General features: G+C 41.2%; 1 protein-coding gene across 5 annotated transcripts in view; it reads right to left on the bottom strand.

Moving 5' to 3' along the window:
* Window positions 1–22,164, bottom strand: part of ICA69 (islet cell autoantigen 1-like protein) — a 68,017-nt gene extending 45,853 nt beyond the window's left edge. For 3 of the 5 annotated variants that reach the window (XM_075676699.1, XM_075676701.1, XM_075676702.1), the window contains exons 1-4: window positions 21,886–22,082; window positions 21,637–21,716; window positions 15,894–16,120; window positions 2,146–2,269 (exon numbers count right to left, since the gene is read on the bottom strand). In XM_075676699.1, coding sequence (XP_075532814.1) covers window positions 2,146–2,269; window positions 15,894–16,120; window positions 21,637–21,647 — 362 coding nt within the window. In that variant the 5' untranslated portion in view covers window positions 21,648–21,716; window positions 21,886–22,082. The other 2 variants (XM_075676700.1, XM_075676703.1) reach the window with 2 other exon arrangements.
* Between the last annotated feature and the right edge of the window lie 1,568 nt (window positions 22,165–23,732).

Genomic DNA, 23,732 nt, shown 5'->3' with positions numbered 1-23,732 from the left:
AACAATGCTACACAGGTGCATGGCAAGTAGACTACAACGCTAGGATAGCTTCCGAGTCACTAACATGAAACACCTGGAAAATGTTATTGGTCTTAAGGATTAATATAGCACCAATCGACCGCCTGTTTTGTGAAAGGTAATGGCGTGTGAATATGAAGTTTCAAATATGAATTGAATAGCCCTAGCTATTTGACTTTCATTCTATATTTGAAAATTTCCTATATTGGTTTGTTAGAATATGCAGGATAACAACAGCTGCTACAGTTTAGAGGGAGTAAGACCAATGCAAGTGGTGACTGTTACAAATGATGCTATGGCAAAGGAGCTGTAGATGGTGCACAGAGCCACCAGTTTCAGAGGGAACAATTTCCTGTCATTTATTAAAGATGCGTAATTTCTAGGCAGCCTATAAATTTGTTGTCTTGATTTAAGCAAAGGAATATTTATTTTCCCAGCTTGTTCAACATCAGTCTGCAATTATACATGCTGATCTCTCTGGTGACAGCTCATGGTACTTGGTCAGGGTAGCAAACTTCCAGAAAAGCTGATTTGAGTGTTCGGTAAATCCGAGAAATGTAAAGGACACCCTCAGCAACAGTTACTGCTACAAAAGCAAAAAATAAGAAGTATGCTAGAATTTGCATCGTCATCTAAAAACTTCATCCACTGAAATATGGCATTCACAGTGCCATAGTTAAAGGGGTCCTGAACCACATTATTGAAGTTAAAATGCACTAGTACTTCAAAAATACTTTGCCACGAAAAGTACTTCAATGCACACAGCAGAAGCAGTTATTGGCAAGCTTCACACTGCAAAGGCTACGGCAAAGCGGGGCATGCCCACAACGCTCCGCTCACTGAACGTCACCATGGCGCACAGTTCAAATTTGATTTTGGATGTTCATGTAGAAGCCACTATTTCCAATTTTGGCACCTATGACATCGCAAATGCAGCTGTTCTCAGCGAGCCACAGTGCACGGACTCATCGCAGCACCCACAGCATCTATGCTACACAGCAGACCGCAGCTACATGCAACTGTAGTGCATATGCACAGCGTCTGCTTTGCACATAACAGGGCCTGAGGGTGTGCTCGCACTTGTGTGCTCCAGTCTGGCCGTGCTATGTGGTGCGGACAAACTTTGTCCTGTCCCGGCTTGACTGACAGATAGTAGCCACATCCAACTTGCACATTTTGAAGCGATGTCAATAGCTCAATACGAAGCAATGTCTGAGAAGGCATCTAACCAGGAGTGAGCACGTACTGGCAAGCATGTGTGTGGCTTAACCTAAAGTTTTACGTGGTTCAAGGCTAGTTGAATGTTAAAACTAATTGCAATCAGAGAGACCCAACGGCTACGACACCGATAAGCAGGGCAACTAAAGTTCAATTCCTACGCAGGTGGCCGCAACTGAGTGTGAGCAGACGATAGTCGGCTTCTTCCGGAAGTACGTAATTTTAATCGAAATTCGAAAGCAAGGATTTTCGCTTACTGCAGCCTGTTTATTAGACTATGTCAATAATATATACAGCAACAGTAGGAAGAAGCAAACTGATCCAAACACCTTTCTTGAATCATGTCAGCTGTTGATCAATAGCAGCCGTGTATGGGAATCTGCTATATGACGAAATATAGCTGCACAAAAAGAGTGAGGAGAAGGTTTCTGTAGAAAAAAGAATGTGCGAGAAAAAGGTGACTTCACGCTCTGCTTGTGAGCTCCACACATCGTACACGACAGCAAAATTTGGCTGAGGTGTTCACAGCAGCGTATGATATCCACAGACTGCGTTATTTCACTAAGCCTGAGGGGAGGTTCAGCACCCCCTTTAAACAGCAACTGAATTCGTGAACCTCGCATATAAGGTGAGGGTGACTTTGCAGCTAAGGATATTGGGAAAAAACATTTGTGTTATATTTGAATAATAAGCAGCCTATCTTAGATGGTGCTACATATGCATATTCTTGTTTATATTTCTTCCTTGTAAGACTGGACTTTGAGGAATTACACGGGTCATTCAGCGTTTCTCAAGACTGATGAAAGAAGAAAAAAGTAACTATGGCAGGGACAAGGATTCACAATCAGTAATCCTTCTGAAGGCTGGAGCATGCATGTAGATTTGCTGTCTGGTAGGCCAGGCTCATACCTTTGCTGCGCAGAGTAGCTCATTGTCTTTCCTGTTGCACCCATCATTTTGCCAGCTCGGGTCTTGTCCTGTTTTCCACACTCTTTCAGGAAACGTCCCAATGCATTCTCTTCTTGGCTAAGTGCTAATAGAAAAATAAAATTCCATAAGCACTAGCAAAAAAAAAAAACAAAAGTTAGGTGCACAGCAGTAAATATATCTGCCAACAAAAAGCAAGCTTCCAAAAACAGTTTTCAAGAACTAGTAAAGTGGGAAGACGCATTACGAGACAAAATGCAACATACTGTGCTCAGTTAAACTACTTAACCACCAGTAACTGGGTCCTTTGCCACGCATAAAAGTTAATGCAATGTGCTAGTGAAGATTCGTTCCTTTAGTGCCTGGGGTGATTAATTTAACACCCCAGGCACCAAGGCAATGAGAATGCACAAAGTGACATCTTTGCTGTTAAGCCATTCCTCAAGCTACACTTGCATGCACACTGTTGTACAAAGAACTTACAAGAGCAGGGCAAATAAAAATAAAGTGTACACACAAACTGCAGCTTCACCTAACAATTCCTTAGAGTGAAACACAGAGGGAGGCAATACCGTTTGCCAGCTGGCTCCAGTAGAATCCTCCTCTGAAGGATACATTAGATATGCACATCACTAGCCCCTTCTACAATGCCTTTCCAGAATCACAGTTTTGTTCCCATTTAAAGGGACACAAAGAGAAAATATTATGTCAACCTAGATTGAAAGATAATGTAATAATTAATTTGCCATTCATAGCAAGAACAGAGCTTTTGTAAGCGAGAAAATTACAAAAATAGAAAATCTTAGTGGCACCACTTATATTGGACTATGGTACCTCTCATGCGACATCATCAGCACTGGCCGATTCCCAAAGAGTGGCAGTGAGGGAGGTCACATGGGGATTATGTCAACTTGTACATTTTTGTGCGGACGATTCAAATTAAAGAGCAGCAGCGGGACCTTCGGCAGGAATTTTCTGCACAACCATGTCATATATTGGACACAGTAAATGATGACAGACTTCTAGATGAACAATTTATTGATTTGATTTGGCTTAATATATTATTTTAGTACCTCTTTAAAAAGGATATGCAGGTCCTGTCAAAGTTAACTCAAACAGTAGTGTTCACAGCTTGCGTAAGGAGATCAGATGCATTCTTTGGATCAGCACAGAAAACGATGGCAACACAAAAAGGGGCACAGGATGAGTGCTGTGTTGTCCCATGTCCTTCCCATTTGTAAAGCTGTCGTTTTCTGCACTGATTGAAAGAATGCATCAATTCCAGCTCGAAAAGATTTCCACCTTACTGCATAAAGATCGGATATGTCTGCTGATAACCAGTGCCATTATTGATAGAGATATGAGCATGCACTGCAAATCCTAGGCATCTGTATTCAGGCTGCATACATTTTATGAAGGACGTGTTCATAGGTGATCGTATTCATCGTTCTTTACTTTGATGAGTGAAGTGCACGAGGCTGAATGCAGTGTTTGGAACGAAGAAAAGGAAGGTTACATGGAGGGGTGCATGCACAGATGAAAGTGCTGTGCATGAGAAGAAACGCCGACGACAATGAACCAAGCGCAAGGACATGCGCCGCAAGAAAGAAATGAAAACGCAAGGAGCCATTCGCACAAGTCCACAAAGCTTTAGCAAACCAATTGTGGGGACACACAAGGCCATGAAGCGTAGAAAAATGCGAAAGGCATTGCAGACCAGAGGCAGAGTCCCAGAAGCGTCCCAGGAAGTTCAGACACTGGATTGGGCGCTGAAAAGTTGGGTTTCAGACCCGAGCCACCACAACTTCAACCATCAGCGGGCTACCAGTCAAGGGCTGGCCTATGCGTTTCAGTGCTTCAAGACTTCACCTGGCCACAGACTTCTGCCATGAGGTACTTGGATGCCTACAGCCGTAGGCGGAACATAAGCAGTTGAGCTGTGGACCCAAGCTTGCATACAGCTGCCTGGCCAGAACGTCCCAATCTCTTGCTGCTTCCTCCTGAATGTTCCACTGCAATGCCTGTGTCTCCTCAGCCGGCTGGACACAACCGCACTACATTCTTCATCAACTCATCGATTAGCCTCATCACAGGTTTGGCGAGATTATCGCCACTTTCCTCATCACCTAGCCCCACTAGTCATGCAGTGTTGAACTGTTGTAGATTTGACTGAACCGCATGGTCCAAAAATAATTGTTTCATACCGTGGTGTCTCAATCCTCTATTAATGTCAGTTCAAGACGTAATGTACTGTTAGCTGTTTTATTAGGTCTGTGCTATCCTATTTTCGTTTATTCTGTGTATTAAATGTCTTGTATGCATCAGCATGAATAAACAGCTTTGTTCTTCATTGGGTGCTCTGAGGTCATGCCTCAGCGACCCGCTGGAAAACTAGTAAGGACTTTGATCACAGTCACAGGCACTCACTGACGCAGCTGCTGACGAGAACAGCTATTAAGTAATGCGTCACCAGTGTCTACCCATACCCTGGAATTGAGCCAGCATATGCAAAAACCACGACTCATGTCCTTCACAATAAGCACACGGCTCAAAGGCAGGTGTCTTGTTTTCACAGCACGCATTTGTACCCTAATCAAGTGCACCAGTCAGCAGACAGAGTGGGTAGCGCTGCCAGCCACACTATTGCAGGCTGCTATTAGCAGGTCAAGGCTTAGTACATTCAAGGACCACAAAGCATTGGTCATTATGCTTCAGAGGCCTGATCTGTGCCCGCTTATGGTAATGCATTCTGCTGAGCACATCTGCTGAGTACATGCCAAGGATTGATCTTTCAGACATTTTTCGGAATGCAGAAGGCAAAGGAAGCTAAGCAACCATTGGACTCAGGAAAATTATTTGTAGCGTTTACTACCAACATGTGCGTGGCCTTCAAACAAAAGGAAATGAATTTCATTCAAATGTAGCCTTCAATGATCATGATGTCATGTATTACTGAAACTTGGCTTAATGAACGTTTCAGTACAAGTGAATACCACCTGCAAAACTAGGCTGTTTTCCATACAGGTCGAGGGTACTCCACTTTGAATGTAGGTTTTGGTAGTGGTGTACTAATTCCCGTGCAGGATAGTTTCAAAACAAGGCACCACTGAAACCTTTAAGTGTGTGCTGAAGGCATCTGAGTTGAAATCCAATCAAGTAAGAACAAAGTTGTGGTTGGATGCTGTCATATCGCTTTTTAATGTCTCTGATGTCAATTGGAGAAACAGAAATCCTGTGTCTGAATTGGAACATGTTAACTCAGACAGATGCCCTAGTCCCCTTTGTTTCTTTCTTGTCCTTAGTGCAAATAAACAAATTCGTTCATGTGGCTGGCAACATTTTAGACCTTGCTCTTGTTAATTTTGACACTGACGGTATTGTGCCAATTAGTGATCCCCTTGTCAAACAGGATGTGTAGCATCTGACATTCCAGGTCTTTTTAGTGTTGTGTATGCCACGACCACAGGTGTGTGATGCCATGTTTTATTTGTTTTTAATGGGTAACTACTTGGTATGCTTTAAACATTTTAAATGTTATGACTGGTTTCCAATTTACCATGCAACAGATATAAATGACACTACTGAATTTTCCATTTGCATGGCAATGAATAACATTCATCAATATAATCCAAAATCGGTGAAAAAAAACGTAGCGAAGTCCTTGCTGGTTTTGATTTGAGTTACGGCGTACGCCCCGCAAAAAACTGTCGTTCCATCATCGTTACAAATCATTGCGTGACCAGGAATCGCATAAGCAGTTCAGTGAACTTAGAACTTAGTGCAAACATCTTTACCATCGAGATAAGGTAAGTACTTGGAATATGTGCAATTGAGCTTTTCAAAGCTACCAGAATAATTCTGGAAATATGTGAAGGAATATAAATTAGCCCATGAGCCCATGTGCGTAGTGGTGATGTTACGGGATCCAGTAATGGGTCTGCCTTTCCTTATGCTGTCGCCCAGGCATTCGATGATTATTTTTATTCTGTCTGCTCATTATTGACCCCAGGCATAACAGATGTGCAATGATAAATTTACTGTATATACTCACGTAATGGCACCACCCATGTAAAAGTCGCACCCAGAACTTTGTAAAAAAAAAAATCCCCCAAAAATATAGTTCGAAGATTACTTGGGTATAGGACGCACCCTTGATTTTTTAGAAGGTTGACAGTGTTATCTGTTGTGTGGTGCAAGAGTTCCAAAGCATCTTTTTTCAATCGGTGGCAAAACAAGGCAGCTGTGCTTAAAGCCCCTCAACACAAATCAAAAGTAGTGCCATCCTTTGAAGATTGTCACCATCCTCCTACCCTGCACTTTCCCTCAACGCTTGGTCCTCTCATTGGCTGTGACCTGCTCTTGCACACCTTTTTCTTGCTTGTGTTTTGCTTCCGCCGCCATCACGGTGCCAAATATTGCGAGCAGCGTAAGCAGGCACCACGTTTCGTGCCTCCTTTGTGCTTTTGTAGCATAGTTACGTGTTCTTGATGCCACGTTGCTGTGCCTTCAGGTGCAGCGCAAGTGAAAAGGATGGCAAGCGATTATTCGGTATTCCATCTGCCAAGCGAGACGCAGCACGGAGGAAAATCTGGGTTCAAAGAGTCAGCCGGGCTCATTTCAACCCAACGCAATGGTCCCGGCTCTGTGAGGTAAGCAAGCAATTCTTCGCTCATCACTAATCTCATATGCTGCCACTTGTTTCGTTAGTTTTTCGCTCTCCTAAATGCCGCATGCTCGCGCTGCATTTATTTGTAACTTTCGTGCCCGACTTCAATCAAGTTGTCTTTATACGCATGTGCTTTTTGTCGACTCAGTCATACATTCCATGGCATTGTCTTTGTTTGGCCTGAATGTATACAAATAGCACCTTTTGAGTGTATCGCTGCACATTACGAAGTGGTGATGATGCGTAGGCAAACAAGTGCGCTGATGACGTCCTGATCATTATAAGTCTTTATCACTCTTTATGCCTTATCCATCCGCGTCGAACTGTTATGAACCATGACCAAACCCACTCGAGCAGCGGCACCGCCGAGTGGACAGTACCTTGAAAGTGATCTGCAATGCAGACAGAGTGCCAACTGCTGATATAGCTTCACACTTTGTATTCTCGCCGCTTACTTAGCGTTGAAGAGAGATGCGCAGAGAACGCGGAGTGCATCTTCGGAGAGCATCTGCTAGTTAAGCACTCTGTAGGGGGAGCCAACACCGGCACAGGAGGAGGAGAGAGGAGATGGTACTACTTTTATTTCATTTAGGGGCTTTAGCCATGCTGAGTTTTCGGTGCCTCAAGGAAGCAAAAGCACAACCTCCGAGATTTAGCGGCTGCCTCCAAGACGCTGCCATTGCTGGCCTTTGGGACGTCACTATCTATTCCAACCTGCAGGTTGCAGGCTACGGGAATAGCCAAGAATAGCCAGAGCCAGTACAAGTGAGTACTGTAGTTCAATAAAGGCAAATACCACCGAAAATACTTACGAAAAATAAATGTGTCTTTTTTTCCATGTAATGGCCGGACCCTCGATTTTAACCCCAAATCTTGGAAAAAAACCTGCCGCCATTACTCTCCATAATACTCGTTGCTTTTGGCGTGTTGTGAACCCTGGAATTCGCGCTGACATCAGTCTTACTGATTCTTATGGTGTCCCTATCCCCGATTCAGATTGCACTCAACTTCTTAATGATCCGTTCGTAACAATTTTCACTCATGAAAACGTTAACTCATTGCCAACTTTAAAGACATTAGTGGGAATCACAATGCATGAGGTAGTCATCAGTGAGTCTGGTGTTTTATCTCTACCAACAAATCTTAAACGTCATTTAGTGCCGACCATCTAGGTTTCAATAATAAAATTTTAAAGAATACATCGCATAGTATTTGTTCTATCTCAACCGCTCTATTTTCCCAGTCACTATCAACTGGTGGTATCCCTAATGACTGGCGCATTGCTAAAATAATACTCATTTTCAAATCAGGCGATCGTGCTTCTCCGCTTAATTATCGTCCCATCTCCTTAACCAGCACTATTTGTAAATTACTCCTACATATCATACACAGTCAAGTCATCAACTTCCTCAAAGACCATAACATTATCTTTAAGCATCAGCACGGTTTTCACAAGGGCTACTCATGCGACACCCAACTTGCCGGATTTATTAACGACATACACGCACTGATAGACGCTGGGTTCCAAGTTCATGCAATATTTTTAGATTTTTTTAAGGCATTTGATCGTGTTCCACACCATAGGTTGTTACTTAAACTTTCACAGCTTAACATTCACCCTACTATCATTGCATGGATCACCGATTTTCTCTCATCTAGAATTCAGTTTACATCAGTTAACAATTCCAACTCATGTTATGCTGATGTTACGTCTGGAATTCCAGAAGGCAGCGTACTTGGACCTTTAGTCTTTCTAATCTATATTAATGATTTACCCAGTTAAGTGTCATCCAAAATCAGACTATTTGCAGATGACTGTGTACTTTATCGATGTGTAACAAGTAACACTGATAGCCACTTACTACAAACTGACCTGGATGCAATAAGTGCATGGTGTTCTAATTGGTTAATGCCACTAAATATTTCCAAAACTAAACTCATGTCTTTCACCAATAGGCCATGAATTCCAATCACCTACTCCCTTGATAACAACGCTGTGGAACTCGCAACAACTTACAAGTACTTTGGCATCAATCTTCAGTCAAACTTATCATGGAATAATCATATTAATCTTACCCTTGCCTCTTCAAACCATACTCTTGGACTTAATAAACATAACTTAAAAGAAGCTCCAATGCATGTTAAAAAACTAGCGTACACAACATTAATCCGTCCTAACCTAGAATATGCGTCTGCCATCTGGGATCCCGAACAAACTTATATCATCAGTAACATCGAAGCCTTACAGAACCGTGCTGCGCGATTTATTTTTTCAGATTATTCACGTTACACCAGCATCATCTCGTTAAAGAATAAAGCTGAGTTGGACAACTTAGCACTTCACCATAATATTTCTCGCCTATCACTTTTCCATGAGCTTTATCACCATCCATCACTTCATGATTTCTTTCAGTCACCACCAGTTATCTTTCCACGCCGTGACCATCCATACAAAGTCAAACACACTAACTGCCAGTCATCCTATTATGCATATTCGTTCTTACCACGCACAATAACTGAATGGAACGCCTTACTATCAGACATTGCCACGGAACCAGACTTGACTAAGTTTCAAGAGTTAATACGCCCACGACTTGACAACTACTCTTATTATTATTTTTTGGGGGGACTGTTAGTGTTTTCGATGTTTGTTGCTGTTTGCTTTTCATTGCAGTTGCCTTATGTTCTAATATGTACTAATGTTTTCTCTGTAATAATTGTGACTTAATTATCTTGTACATTACCTATGTTTCATTCTATTATTACTTTTGTTACATCCTCTTGTTTTTAGTATGATGTACAAACTATGGCCAGTGCCTGTGATTGCCCTCCCTCGTCCATGTAATACCCTCGTAATGAGGGCCTTTGGGGGTATTTTTGAATAAATTAATAAATATATATGGTACCAGTGGAAGCATAGTTGTCAATAAGGTGATGTCATTGGATGTGATGGATTCTACACGGTCACTGAAGGCAGAAACTTCTTTAGCATTTGATGGTGTCCCAGCTTTTATCGTGAAAGAGTGTGCCAAGTTTGTTTATGGAGCCTCTTGCACACATTTTGAACTTATCTTTAGAGCAAAAATTTTTTACAGAAATGTGGAACATTTCCGTTGTCGTTCCGGTGCATAAGTCTGGTGACAGTGAGAAAGTAGAAAACTACAGAACAGTGTCCCTCCATTAACCAAAGTTTTTGAAGCTGTTTCAACTAAGCATTTGTCATTTCATTTTATTGTTAAGGGCTATTGTTGAGAATGGAGGTCAGGTAGACTGTGTTTATCTTGATTTGGTGATTCACAACATTCTTGTGCAGAAGTTAAACATGTATGATATCAGTGATTCTCTCTGTTTGCTCCTTAAGGACTATTTGTATTAACATAAAAAACTTGTCTGTGTGTCAGGAAGTTTATCAGGAACCATATATCGCAAGCCATGGTGTACCCCATGGCTCAATTCTTGGGCCTATTCTTCTTAATGTGCTTATAAATTATCTTGCTCCTTGCATTATAAATGCCAAACTGCTACAGTATGATGACAATATAAAATTGTTTGCTCCTGTTAAATACATTAAGGACTGTCATGCTTTACAATGTGATGTTATTCAGAAGTGAAGTGGTGCCTTTCTAATGGCGTACTTATAAATGCAGAAAAGAATGTTTTAATGTCTTTTACTAGAAAAAATGCGCAGCAGATCTAATGAGTTGGAATTTATATACAGCGAAGATTTGTGTGAGTACGTAAAAAGTCTGAACACAAGTACATGCACGCACGTGCACGCACACACAAACACACACGAGCGCGGGCACGGGCACGGGCGCAAATTATGGTTATACGCTGAAAACTGTTGCGTGCCCTTTAACCCTTTCAGGGTCCATGACGTAAATATATGGCGCCGCGAACAAGTCCAAAATGGTCGATGCCGTATATTTATGGCGCCTTCTGTACGTTTAAAAAGCGTGGCAATTTCCTAACTTTTTCGTTCCTGGCATGTGCTGCCACTACATGGGAATAGAGGGAACTTTTTTCTTGCATCTCCCTCTCTCTGTTTTCGTTGCATGGTTTGTTTTAAAGCTAGTTTGCTCCGGCACGTCTATATACTACCGCTCGTGCACTGGCACGCACGCGGGCGGCCGGTGTTTTGGGTTTCGTTCCACAGGCGGTTTCGACTTTTTGCGCTCGCAAAACTGATGGCTATCTCGTTACTAATCGCTCAAAGGACGACCGCCTGTTTCTCATTCGTTTAGTGCTCACAAGGGTGCGCATAGGAAGGATGATGCCATGCATGCATTTCCTTTGCTTTTACTTTTACTTTTTTTTTTTTGAGACTCGCGAAAACTAATTGCCTATGGTTGGTGATAAGATGAAGATTAGCGGAAGTTTGTCATATGTTTTGCTTTTTTGACGGGCATATGACCACACAGTTTTCTTGGGTGCGCGCGCCTACGCAGTTCGATTATGCTATGGATGTAAATATTAGTGTAAGAGCAGGAACATTTGAGACTTGCGAAATATTCTCATGAGCGCATTTTCTAAGCCTTGAACTATGTGTATAACAATTAATGAAATTTTTCATTCTTATAAGTTTATTTCCTTTTTTGTTGTTGTTGTTCATGAATAAACAGTAGATATATACCAATGCAAAATATTTTTTTCTCCCTTTACGGTCACCCTAGAAAAATTGCGGTAATTTTTTTTTCGAAATAGATCCCTCAGAAGAATTGGAATCTGCAATAAAAAAATTGACCCTGGGCGGTCGCATATGGTGAAAAAATCGACCCTGAAAGGGTTAAAGAGTGTTCTACCACAAGAATTTTCCAAATTAGTTCATTTATTAATAGCAGAGACAAAAATATTTGGAGTGCAGCAAATCCCTGATTTCAGGAGACAAGTGCCACCGCCAAGAGACACTCACTCCACTTGCCCCGTCTAGCCTCCGCAAGTGAAATTTCTTCCATGCATTTTCCCATACCAGAGTCAGAGGATGAAGGCACCGCCTTCATCGTTTTTTTTTTTTCTCACGCACGTTTTTTCTGAGTGGCGCACCTTGGGTGATAGGCGCATGCGCAAGCTGTTGCATTTGTCTTGTTTGATGCAGTGCACAATTTTTCATGCTCTGCACAAGAACATGTGATTAGCAGTATAAATAGGTACCACAATCACAAGCACAGAGGAAGACGCGAGACGAAAGAGCATGACTGCAGCACAGAAACACGGTAGAAAATGACATAGCTTTGTTTTCTGTGCATGCAACTGCACGACGTGGGAACAAGCAGACGACACAAAAGTACATCTCTCTTGCTACGGTACGAAGTAAAACAACAACACGCAGGCATTCAGTTTTTATGTATTACTATTCATCTAAACTTTAATTTGTCTATTGAAGCAACAGATTAAACAAATAACTTTATGCCTTGAATGAGTGACGTCACAGCACTGCCATGTACGTAGGCACACTTGTGCGATCAACGTTCAATTTGAAATTTAAGCTCTTTCCACGGCATGCAGGGATGTAATACTTAGCAGACACGATCATTAGCGCGAATTGTGTGCACTGCACTTGTCAGCTCAAAATGGCGAGACCTGGTGAGGGGCCCTTTAAGCAGAGTTGCTGACTACTAACGAGTACGACAGACGCCCTAATGCATCATTGGTTCAGAGGCAGCAGGCGCATATGTACATAGTGCAATTTGAATCTATTCTATCCCTAAGAAGCGTTTAATTCCTCATTACCATGCAGCTGTGGATAAGCAAAAAACAACTTTCTGGTTCTTTTCCTTTCCTCCACACGGCCAGCTCCACCGCTACCGCGGATGCGAGCACCATATGGTGATGCTGCAAGGAACCCAGCAACACACAAGGCTTGCGTGCTCCACTGTGACTAGTTGGCCCATTCAGCAAGGAAACATTAAGGCCGCAGCTCCTATGGTGACGAAACCCGGTGAGGTTTGCAAAGAAAAGCTTCAATTTTAAAAACTGCCCTGTCCATTTTGTATATACTTTTGGATGGTAGACTGTTGAACAAAAAGTATGGAACTAAAGATATAGTTGTTCATTTTGCTATTCACCTAAAATTTGGTAAACATGTTAACCCCATTGTAAGTGCATCTTTTAGCGTTCTTGGTTTTGTATACTGAACTACTCGTGGTTTTAGTGATTCTCATTGGTTTATTAGATTGTTTCAATCTTTAGTTGCTAGTAAACTTGAACACCGTTTAAATAGTATGGAACAGCATTGGTGTTGTTCTTTAGGAGAAAACTATAAAAGTGCTATGCAGATTTATTAGTTTAATTCTTGATAGATTCACAGGTCATTCATATTATTACAATTATGTGAGAGTTCTTGATAGGGGCAACATGAAAGACATTGAATTGGCAATGAAAAGTTCGGGGCATCATATTTTTGCAGAGGTGCATTCATGAGTATATTGAATGTCCATTTTTGCTTCAATCTACTATTCTCTTTTTTTTCTCCTGGAAAAGCGATTTAGAGTGAAATATCTGTTTAGAGTAAATAAAATTCGCAAGCCAAGTCACATAATTCGTTCTCAATGTTTATTTAACAGTGTGAATAACAATGACAATGCTGACATTTTCATAAATGGCAGCTGTATTTTTAAAAATACCATTGAATTATTTTTAGACGTTATACGTATTTTGTTTATGATCTCTTTTGGCTTTTTCTTTATTATGTACCAAATTACAATGCTTTTGTATGCTCTTTTGGGGCACATACATAACCAATTCAATTCAATCACAAGTTCAATTCCTGCCAGCAGAAGCCACACACCAATGGGGTCAAAGAATACCCATATGCCGACATTTCAGTCCACATTAAAGAATCCCCAGGTGTTGGAAAACAACCGATAGCCCCACACTAAAATGACTTTAATGTTCATGTGCAGCTATGGGACACAGAAACCACCAGAAAAACAACCACTAATGTCATTAGTTCAAGGTTGGTGCACATGTGGCAATAGCATGTCTTAAAGGGCCCCTGACTAGGCCCAATTGGAAATTTTGGCTATAAAACAGAAAACGTAAACTGCCATCTTGGCAGCATCTTACCGCAAGGATTTTTCATACTGACTATTTATTAGAGGTGATGAGAGAAACTGAAATGTCGCATTGCCACACTGACAGGAGGCAAGCTTCACCACCAACATGACACCCTCATCTTTGCTTCTACTAGTGTCTAAAGGTGACATTTTTACCCTGCCTTCTTCTATACTGGAACCAAGTGACCGGTCATGTTTACGTCACGAGCTCCGCCTCTCCATTTTTTTTTCTCTTCCTTTTTTGCTGAGCAGCAGCGCACTTCCAGTTGCAGTTTGATGTATGCAGCCTTGGATTATTTACTGAAGTCACGTGCCACAATCAACGACATTGCAAGCAAGGTGTTTTACATAGAGGCGTTTATGCATGTAACCTGTATTCTCCGGCAGGAAGCGGCGCTCACTTGAGAGGAAGGGTGCACAGGTGTTCATTTGAAATTTTAGATGTTTTCGCACCTTGAAGCAGTTTGATACTTTGTAGGCATGATTATCAGCACATGATCCATGCATTGTGCAAACTCTGTTTGCAATGCCCAAACCTGTGAGGGGTCCTTCAACGCTTTCAGGTGAGAGTACAGTAAAGCCTGTGCATGCAAGAACTTATACATCAAGTTTTCTGAAACTTTACCTTTCACAGCATGAATATATATATATACCAATTAGTGCGCAAACATGTTGTGTTCATTTATTATTACATTTTTTTCTTATCTTCATATAACATTTTGCAAAGAAAATACATGAAGGGAGCAATACTGTTCACCACCCTGCCACAGATATTACACACCACCACCACAACCTCAGGCCATTTAATTTATATACTCAGTGCACGGAGTAAGACATATAGGAGGTGAAACTCCCATCAGCGCGAGCGAGCGCGGGCGACCAGATAAAGTCACAATTGTTGTATGCGCCGACGGGGCCATATACCTTTTCTGGTCGCCGCAAACAGCGGAGTTTCCACTCCTAAATATTTCTTGCTCCGTGACTCAGTGCAAACATGCACCACAGCAGTTCCTGCAACACTGAGCAAACTGTGGCACTCTTATACAGGGAGTCCCAGCTATCATACATCACGTTTTTCATACATCGTACAGCAAAAAGTACACCTGACCATAAACGTTTACAGACGACAAGATCTCAGAAAACATTCATTTCCCGAGCAGCCTGTAGCAGTAGCCAGTAAAACTATATACGACAATGTTGTTAGCATACTCTAGCCGAGGCAATTATTAGGCTGCGTTGTGAAACTGCAGAGATGTCCAGCTTTTTCTCAGATTTCATGGTCTGCAATATTTTGTGACCGGGTGTACTTGGCTGAAAACATGCCAGTTTTAAGTTTCTTTCAATTTTCCAGAAATTCTTCATTGACAGCATGCCATTCAGAGCAGTAATTTAAAAAGTAAGCTAATTAAAATTAATTAATTAATGGAATGGCATCAACAAAAAATTTACTGGCGGCTGCTCTACTCGACTGCAAACAATATGCACTTGGCTATCTTCACATAGCATGTAATGGTCCGCCTTTATTAACAATGTGATGCATGATAGCTGAGACACCCTGTATATATGTACCAATCAAACAATAAAAATGAATCTGAATTGATACACAGTAGCACACAAGGTAAATTGCAGCAAAGGAAAACATAGATGACAGCCACGCACTGTCGGTCCTACTTAGTTTTGACTCCCACTCTTATAGTGGTATTTGTCCAGTAAAGTACAGGACATATACAGTGTTACACAATTAACCATGTATGCAGCTTTTAAAAATGTTCAAACGATTTGCAAGGAAAACACAGCTCACAGTTAATTAAATTATGAGGTTTTATGTTCCAAAACCACTTTCTGATTATGAGGCATGCCACAGCTCATAGTCAAGCATCATCGTACCTCATACCTAGGTCTTGGTATTCTTCTGCATCTATTTTGTGCATACATGCAGTAATTAATGCTGTCTGGTAAAGCATTATGGTAACTGCTCCCGGCTGGGAAAAAATTAAAAATGAACGCACCCAATATGCGGTCTTGGTAGTTTTCCAGCACCCGCAGCAAGTTAGTGCAGGACTCCTGGATGGCCCCGAAGAGTTCGAGCTTGGCATCAAGCTCAGCATCGCTGGCAATGATGCAGTCATCTTCCTTGCGACCAATCTTGCGGAAGAATGCCTGCTTGGTGGTCCAGTACTGCTGCTGCATACGCGACACTGTCGATGACTGCCCATAGTATGCAGTAGGCCTTGTGCTGCACACACACGCATCAAGTGGCACCTTTGTTGATTTTCATGTTTGCTACGAGATCAAGGATCAATATTAAACTTCCTGGCACCCACTTTTTTTTTTTCAAATAGGCACAGCCACAGAAGTACACATGGCAGTACCCTAAATCAAAAGCCTAGTTACAAATGTACGCTCAAGGAAAATATATATTAATCAGTAAAAGACCATCTACGTGGCTCCACGAGCTAAATGATAGTGGTTATTCAGCAGGTTATACACGATACCTGTTATTGGTTATACAAGACACTTTGATCTTGGTTGTCCTTAATTAGTGATAAAAAAATATTAACACAATGAACCTCTCTCTCTTCTGACGAGCTTCAAGAATTCGAACCTTAATTCAACAATACCTCCATGAATGAAGAGCCATTTTAAATAAAGTTTTAGCATTAATTCATTCCAAAATGTGACGATGCTTGCTTATAAGCGCACGAAAATTGTATAAACAAGCAACCATGTAAATGAAAATATTTAATGCAAACCACTGTACTTATAATAAACATGCAGCAGAAAATATTTATAGAAAAGCATTAATAATGTTACCAAAACTACATGGTTTCAACATGCCACCAAAAATATGTCTAGTGCTCGCTTTTACAGAAAAGTACCATTTTAACACATCATCTCAAATAAAACAAGAGAGTGAGACCTCTGTAGCACAATATTCTGTAAACTGGGATGTTGCTTACTGTAAAATCCTGCAAATAACAGAAGTTCTGAATTCAAGATTTTCCATGTCAAATTTTCTTAATTAATCTTTAAAGGGACACTAAAGGCAAATACTACATGTAAGTAAATGTGGACAGTTTAAATACCATTTCAGAAACCTCGCAACGCTTGTTTCGTGCCAAGAAAAGACTTAGTTTACGAGAGATTTGCATCTGAAGGATGTGAATACCTTTTTTGAAATTCAAATCTCCCGCCACCGAACCAGGGAAGTGGCAAGGTTGCATATGCTATCACTACCCTTTGCTGCTGTTGGCGAGTAAAACGGCGTCCGACAGACGGCGGTACCAAGCCAAGTCAGAGCAGCAGATTCACCACTGCAACTGCTTTTTGGTCAAGTGGCGTAGACTGTTTGGGCATCCCGCGACAACACATGGAAGTTGAATTCTCTGCTACTTGCAGTTTGCGAGAGTTTCGTGAACCAGCAAAACCGGCACAGCACTACGCAATAACTACTGCAAGACGAAAGCGTGGGGGGCGCGGAGTCGAGCGGAAATGAAACCTTTCGACCACGCGTGTCGTTGTCAGCGTAATTTCAATGAGTTCTTTTTTCTGAAAATGAAATAGAACTGGACAAGCACAATTTCATTTTGCCTTATAATACAATACAAGGATGTTTCTTTTTTGGCAACGAATGGTTGACCACTAGTGACCGAATTTAACTGAGGAGTGCTTTCATCATCGGGCAAGTACTTGAATGTGCCGGGGGAATCTCTAATAATGTCCTGCATTTACCTCAATTTCTCGATTATTAAGGCTTTGTTCGTGATAATAATGACGCCTTAGAGATTCTCGAGCACTAATCTATCCCTTTAGCTTGACTTAATATTAGCCTTTAGTGTCCCTTTAAGTGCCAGAGTTCTTAGGGTTGAACTGTTTTCAGCCTTATATGGCAATGACCAAGCATTCGTTAGCCAAACTATACTTGGGCAATTTTCATGGCTCTAAAACTGTTCCCCATTTTCCCATACATTATTTTAAGGTTCATTTGCAGGATTTTATGGCACGTTCTAGACACTGTACATGAAGCACACAATATAACTATATCAACATTTAAAGGTGCACATCAAAGAAATTGATGCCTCAAATGGCCAATAGCAAAAGTTATGTTTATGGAATCCATATGCATACAATGATATATCCAACTTCTCATTAGCAAATACAGGCTTGTGCAAGTGAGAAGGTAAGATATACAACTGTGATATGTCATATACAATTCACTTATGGTGTAAGCTAGAAAATTTCGCTGCTCAAGCCTACAAACTTGCAGAGTACAACTCCGGATGCACACATTTAAGCCACCCAAGTAAACAAAAGTACTATATCTACTTATGAGAAAAAAAAAAGTTTTTTCTTAAGGCCTCGTGTCTGACACTGGGCTTAGAACATAAAAACAAGTTAACACAGCCTTGACTACATGACCACTAGCTCACATGACTACATTACAGTGCACTTACACACACACTTAGGTATGTTTAAAAAAAATTTTTTTTAATTTTTAAGGAATTAAACAAAATTTTTTTTCACAACTTTCACAGGCAGTGGCAGTACCACAGTTTGTGAACCAGCAACACAGTGGTCAGCACCTGCAGAACGGGCAACTGCTACGTTTTCAGGAAGCAAAAGAGGCGTAGACGAATAGCCAATCAATCAATGTCTTATTAAATTAGGAGAAGTGTGGTACATTGTGAGAAAATAAATATTGGTTTGCATATTAAATCATCAAAAAGGAAAAGAGTTGTTAAATATCGAGCGAGACAGAAAGGGAGCTGCATGCAGCTGCTATATGTAGTGTGCCTCAATTGAATGCACCTTGAAAAGTCTGTGTTCAAAATGTTCGCTGCATTATTCAGACTCAAATGCCAGGAAAGTATCTTTCCCATCGTCATTGACTTTCAGATCCCTGCAGTCACCGTATCCTTGTCTTTTTTTTGTCCCTGCCCATTGCATTCTCTTTCTTTAGATTCCTCAAAGACCATGAAAAGTAGAATCGAAAAGAGGATTTATTTTTGACCTTCCACTGGTTTTGTTCGTTGTTGACCAACTTAACTCTTGTCCAACTCTTTTGATAACCAAGAATCTAATATGCTTCCAGAGTCACTCTTATTGCTTGGTCACAAAAGTACTTTGTTTCCTTACCCGAGCGCAAACTTCACTTGGTTTTTTTAAACTTCACTTCATACTCGTAATATGCTGCGGCACAACATGCAAACTTTGCCGGCCCACGATCAACACTGAACCAAACTAAATTTTGCACCGTGATGTGTGGAGCAAAGCTCAAGCAAAAGCACAATTAAGCACATCCTGTAAGAATTTTTCACACCTTACTGGGCCGTATGCCTGAATATTTCATGCTTTGTGATAGACTACCTTCAATACTTCAATTCGTGTGAGTGAAGTGACAGGCTGCAGCACTCACAGTACAGTAGAATCTCGGTTAACAAAAATAGCTTAAATGGAATTGCTGCTTAAGTGGAACAACATCCTCTAAAAGTGTTTGATTTTGTACTTAATGCAAAAAATGATAAAGGTAAACGGTAATGCAAAAAAAAATTTCAATAACTAGAAACAACATTCTCACAACTCTGTACAAACAAAACAACAGAAGCAAGCTCTAAAGGATTTTTTCAGAATGATGCAGGATCGGCAATATTTTTTGTGAACCCTGTATTCTATCCAGAAAGCCATCCTTAAAAAGTGGTGGCAATCAATGACTCAAGCAGGCAAAATTTTGATTTTTAATGCATAGCACATACAGACATGGACAGCTTCATATCGATGCCACTCGCCCCACAGACTACCAAAATAAGGACAACGAAAATTTTGAGAGCCTTGCAGCATGCCGTTCGATAATTAGGACTCTCTCGCATGACCATATGTAATTCAACTACTGACTGGAGCAGTAAGAGGCATGCTTTTCTTTTGATATGTCAGCAATGCCTCCTCAAAACTGAAACTATAAATTTCCTAGGTATACTTTGTGGTGCAAAATACATTTTTTGAAAAGGGGCAGAAGAAAGGAAGACAGTGAAGCGCCAAGCGCGTCTTCCTTTCTTCTGTCCCTTTTCAGGAAATGTATTTTGCGCCACAAAGTATACCTAGGAAATCTAAGCACCAACTTGCCCAAGGAGAAGTCCTTTTTGAAACTATAAAGCCTGGTCAATCCAGCAGCCGTCAATCATGCACGAAACAATGGGACAAACTAGCTGCTACATTCATTTCTTTATGCTTAACATATGTAAATGTGGTAAAAGGGTGTATGACATATAGTGCTGCATTTCTGCATAACTTTCTTAGTAAACGGAACTGCTGTTAATGAGCACCTATTTTTCCAGTCCCTTCAGGTTCCAGTTTATAGGATTATACTGTATTTAAAATGTTATGCATTTGAGTACCTGATACACTGCATTTATGTAACCAAAATTTACTCAGTTATGATAGAATATTGCATCCCAGCATACAAAATAGAATGCATCTGAGGAAAATTGGAGCACAATGAACTCCATTCATGTCCAAACGTACAGTGCTCAGAGATTGAAATGCGATACTCAGGCAGCATGGTGGCCGGCACTTTTTTTGCGCCACCGTTGGACACTGGGGACATTGAGCTGATGCACTTTTGTCACATAAAAACGAGGGTCATTTTGATTCATCAGGACGCAACTAAGCCCCCTCAGCGATCACCCAGCGCTCACCAGTGGCGCAAGAATCACCGGCCGCCGTACTGTCCAAGTATCTCATTTCAATCGCTGAGCACTGTACACAATCTAGCAGCATTATGATCACTTTAATGTCCACCACGATGGATGTACAGCTATGGCACTACAAGCCACAAAAGTTACTAATAGCAGCTTGATAACATGCTGAAAGCCTGATCGAACAGTAGAAATTGCACTGCTAGGAGCTCACTGGAAAGGCACAGTATGCACTAAGAAAAGCAAAAGAAAAGCAAAGCCATGTTGTGGTCAAATGCGTTTTTTTTTTTTTTTGCTAGCAGAAAAACAGGTAATGTCATTTATCCGATCAGTGCCACACAGGGCAACATTTGGCAGTAACAAGTGCATGTTGGCTCCAGGCAACATACCACGACAAGCACCCACATCGCGCGACGGGCACCCACATATATATATAAAAAAAAAGTACTACTTGCAAATATAGCTTTATGTCAAACTCCAACAGGCATGCTTTTATGTAAGGCATTACCTGTTTCGTATGGATTCAACATGCAAAAGTTGTCTGCAACGAATGTTGCTATGAAGTATGTCCAACCTCTTTTGCTTAGACAGTTTTTGGACCAACGTGCGCGAGACCAGGCGCTAAACTTGTTTTGCAAGTAGTGCATGGTCTCGCCGAGAGCTTCCCCCACAGCACATTTGAATGGGATGGCCAGTTTCAGCATACCATAGTAGAGCACGCACTCATGCGAAGCAAAATCAGGCCACTGAGCAGGTAAACTTAAAGCAACATATACCGAGTCCTCAACGCATGCTTCGAAGGAGACAAGGATTACGACACACACCTGTGTTTTCCCAAGACGGGATGGCAGAATTTGTGAACAAGATTTCGTTGTAACTTTTCGTGTACGCTAAAGTTCTGCCTCGTAGTGAACGCGAATTCACGCACCCATATGCCAGGCCAAAGCGATTACATATGAAGTGAAAGCATCACAAGCTGGCTATGGTTAGACGTCAAACACCGAAAGACATGCGTCAAAGGCCCGAGAAAAAAGCGAGAAGCAGGAAAAGGGTTACTTACAAATCATTCATTATCGTTTCAGGAAATAATCATTCCCAGACCTACAATCAGGTGCTAGTAGGCTGTCGTTTGGATTATATCTGAAGGAGAGGTGGCAATGGTTAGTGATCAGAAAGCGAGAATAGGCGCAGCACGTTGGATGTGCTGCAGTTAGTAGCCACTAAGGTTAGCAAGCACTGTGCGGGTTAGCTCTGCATAGCATTAACAGTGAAAATAGAAAAACAAATGACAACGTAAATACAAAATTACAGCATTAAAATACGTGAAGGCTTCAACCGAATTCCATATTGAAATTATTCCCTGCAAAGCTTGAATTTGATCAGCAATAGGCCCGAGCACAGAATAGGCAGTCGAAGAAGTTTGGCCTGATTGTAGCGCAAAAACTCATACGTTATTTCCCCGCCACTAATAGTCGTGCTAAATAATTATTTCACGCAAACGGAAAAGCAAACCTGGTTACCCATAACGGAAGCAACGCCATATTCCGTACTGCAACTTCCGGTGAGCCGCTCTACTGCCCCCTGGCGTCTGGAATAAGAAAACAGAAACGTCAATCACGCATAAGTGACGTTTCGTTGTGCATGTCACGGCCGTACAAAGAGAGAAAAATTGTGCCTTTTCATAACGCGTGCAGTGAGTACCAAACTAATATACGTTGCAGTCACGATGTGGCTTTGAGCTTTGCAACTGGCTTGTTCCTTCTCTTTCTGTGTTACGTATTTCCACAAGATGGCAACACTTCCCCGCTGAACCAATGGCTGAACTAAGGCGCTGTCTTAACCCGACTTGACTGACCCTCAGCTTGCACCGTAGGTGTACTACAGAAAACCTATATGGGAAAGAAAAGCTAGTAACAAAAGTAGTATCGATCATACAACGCAGCTACAAAAAGAAAGGAGCAGCCTCGTGCGGCAATGCACTCTGCACGTGCAGGTTTCTGTGCACTGGTTGCCGCCGCATGGTTTCACTAGCTACGGCGGAAGAAACCTGTAGGGTAGTAAAAGTACATCAGAGAACACATATACGTAGTAGTATGACCGGTAGTAGTATTATGAAGGCGTCTGTAAATGTTAAAGAGAAATGCAGAATCGAAGAAAGAAAGAAGTACTGTGTTTCTTTTTTCGCGTTTGCTATTCTGTTGCCTCCCACAGTTAGATTCTTGGTTTACTTCCCGCAGTAGATGTGTTCCAGGATCAACAACAGCTGTTTTACAAAGCCTGTGCTTGTAGTAGCACGCAACGTCTGGATAAGGCTCATGAATTTCGCTAGCGCGCTCGGGCCCAATTCCGACGCGGCCTATTCAAATACATGTAAAACGCAAGAACGTTTTCTGAGATAAACCCTCGACCGATTTTAATGAAATTTGTTGCATTTGAGAGAGAGAGTTAAATTCTAGTAACTGTTGGAATCGAAATTTTGATTTAGGGCCTCAATTTTGTTCAAAAGATTTTCAAAAATTCCAAAGTTTGAAAAGAATAGAAGCACGAAGTTTGCACATTAATAGCTCTGAATCAAGAATAGATATCGCGGTTCTGTAAACGGCATCCACTAGAACACTGAAAGCGGACAAATTTGATATGTCGGTTTATATCTTATGTGAATGTGTTACGTTCTGTACAAGGGTTCTGCAGAAGCTGTATATCCATAGCACTAAAATTTTTGAGATTCATGTGTAACATACCAATTTTGTCCGCTTTAGATGTACTATTAGATGCAATTCACATAATTGTCATATCATTTTTTATCGCTGAGTTACAGAGTTGTAAACTTGATATAGTTTCGTTTTCTGAATTTTTTTTATTTTAGCTACTTTCTAATAAAAAATTGCCGACCTAAATAAAACATTCGAAACCAGCAGTCACTATATTTTAAGTTTTTCTTTTAAATGCAACAAATCTAGGCAAATTTGGTGCAGTGGTTGCCGAGAAAAACGAATTATCCTTTTACGTGTATATAGATAGGAGCACCCGAGATAAAGCTTCCTCTAAACCAGTTATCGTTAAAAACAAGAAATAAACCTGGCAGCAAAATAATAGTTGTTGAAGTGCAAAATAAAATTTTCAATTTTGAGGAAAGAGGGAAACACGGCTCATATG

The sequence above is a fragment of the Dermacentor variabilis genome, unplaced genomic scaffold (genome assembly GCF_050947875.1).
Source record: "Dermacentor variabilis isolate Ectoservices unplaced genomic scaffold, ASM5094787v1 scaffold_12, whole genome shotgun sequence".
Taxonomy (NCBI): domain Eukaryota; kingdom Metazoa; phylum Arthropoda; class Arachnida; order Ixodida; family Ixodidae; genus Dermacentor; species Dermacentor variabilis.
This window is presented reverse-complemented; position numbering and strand designations above follow the sequence as displayed.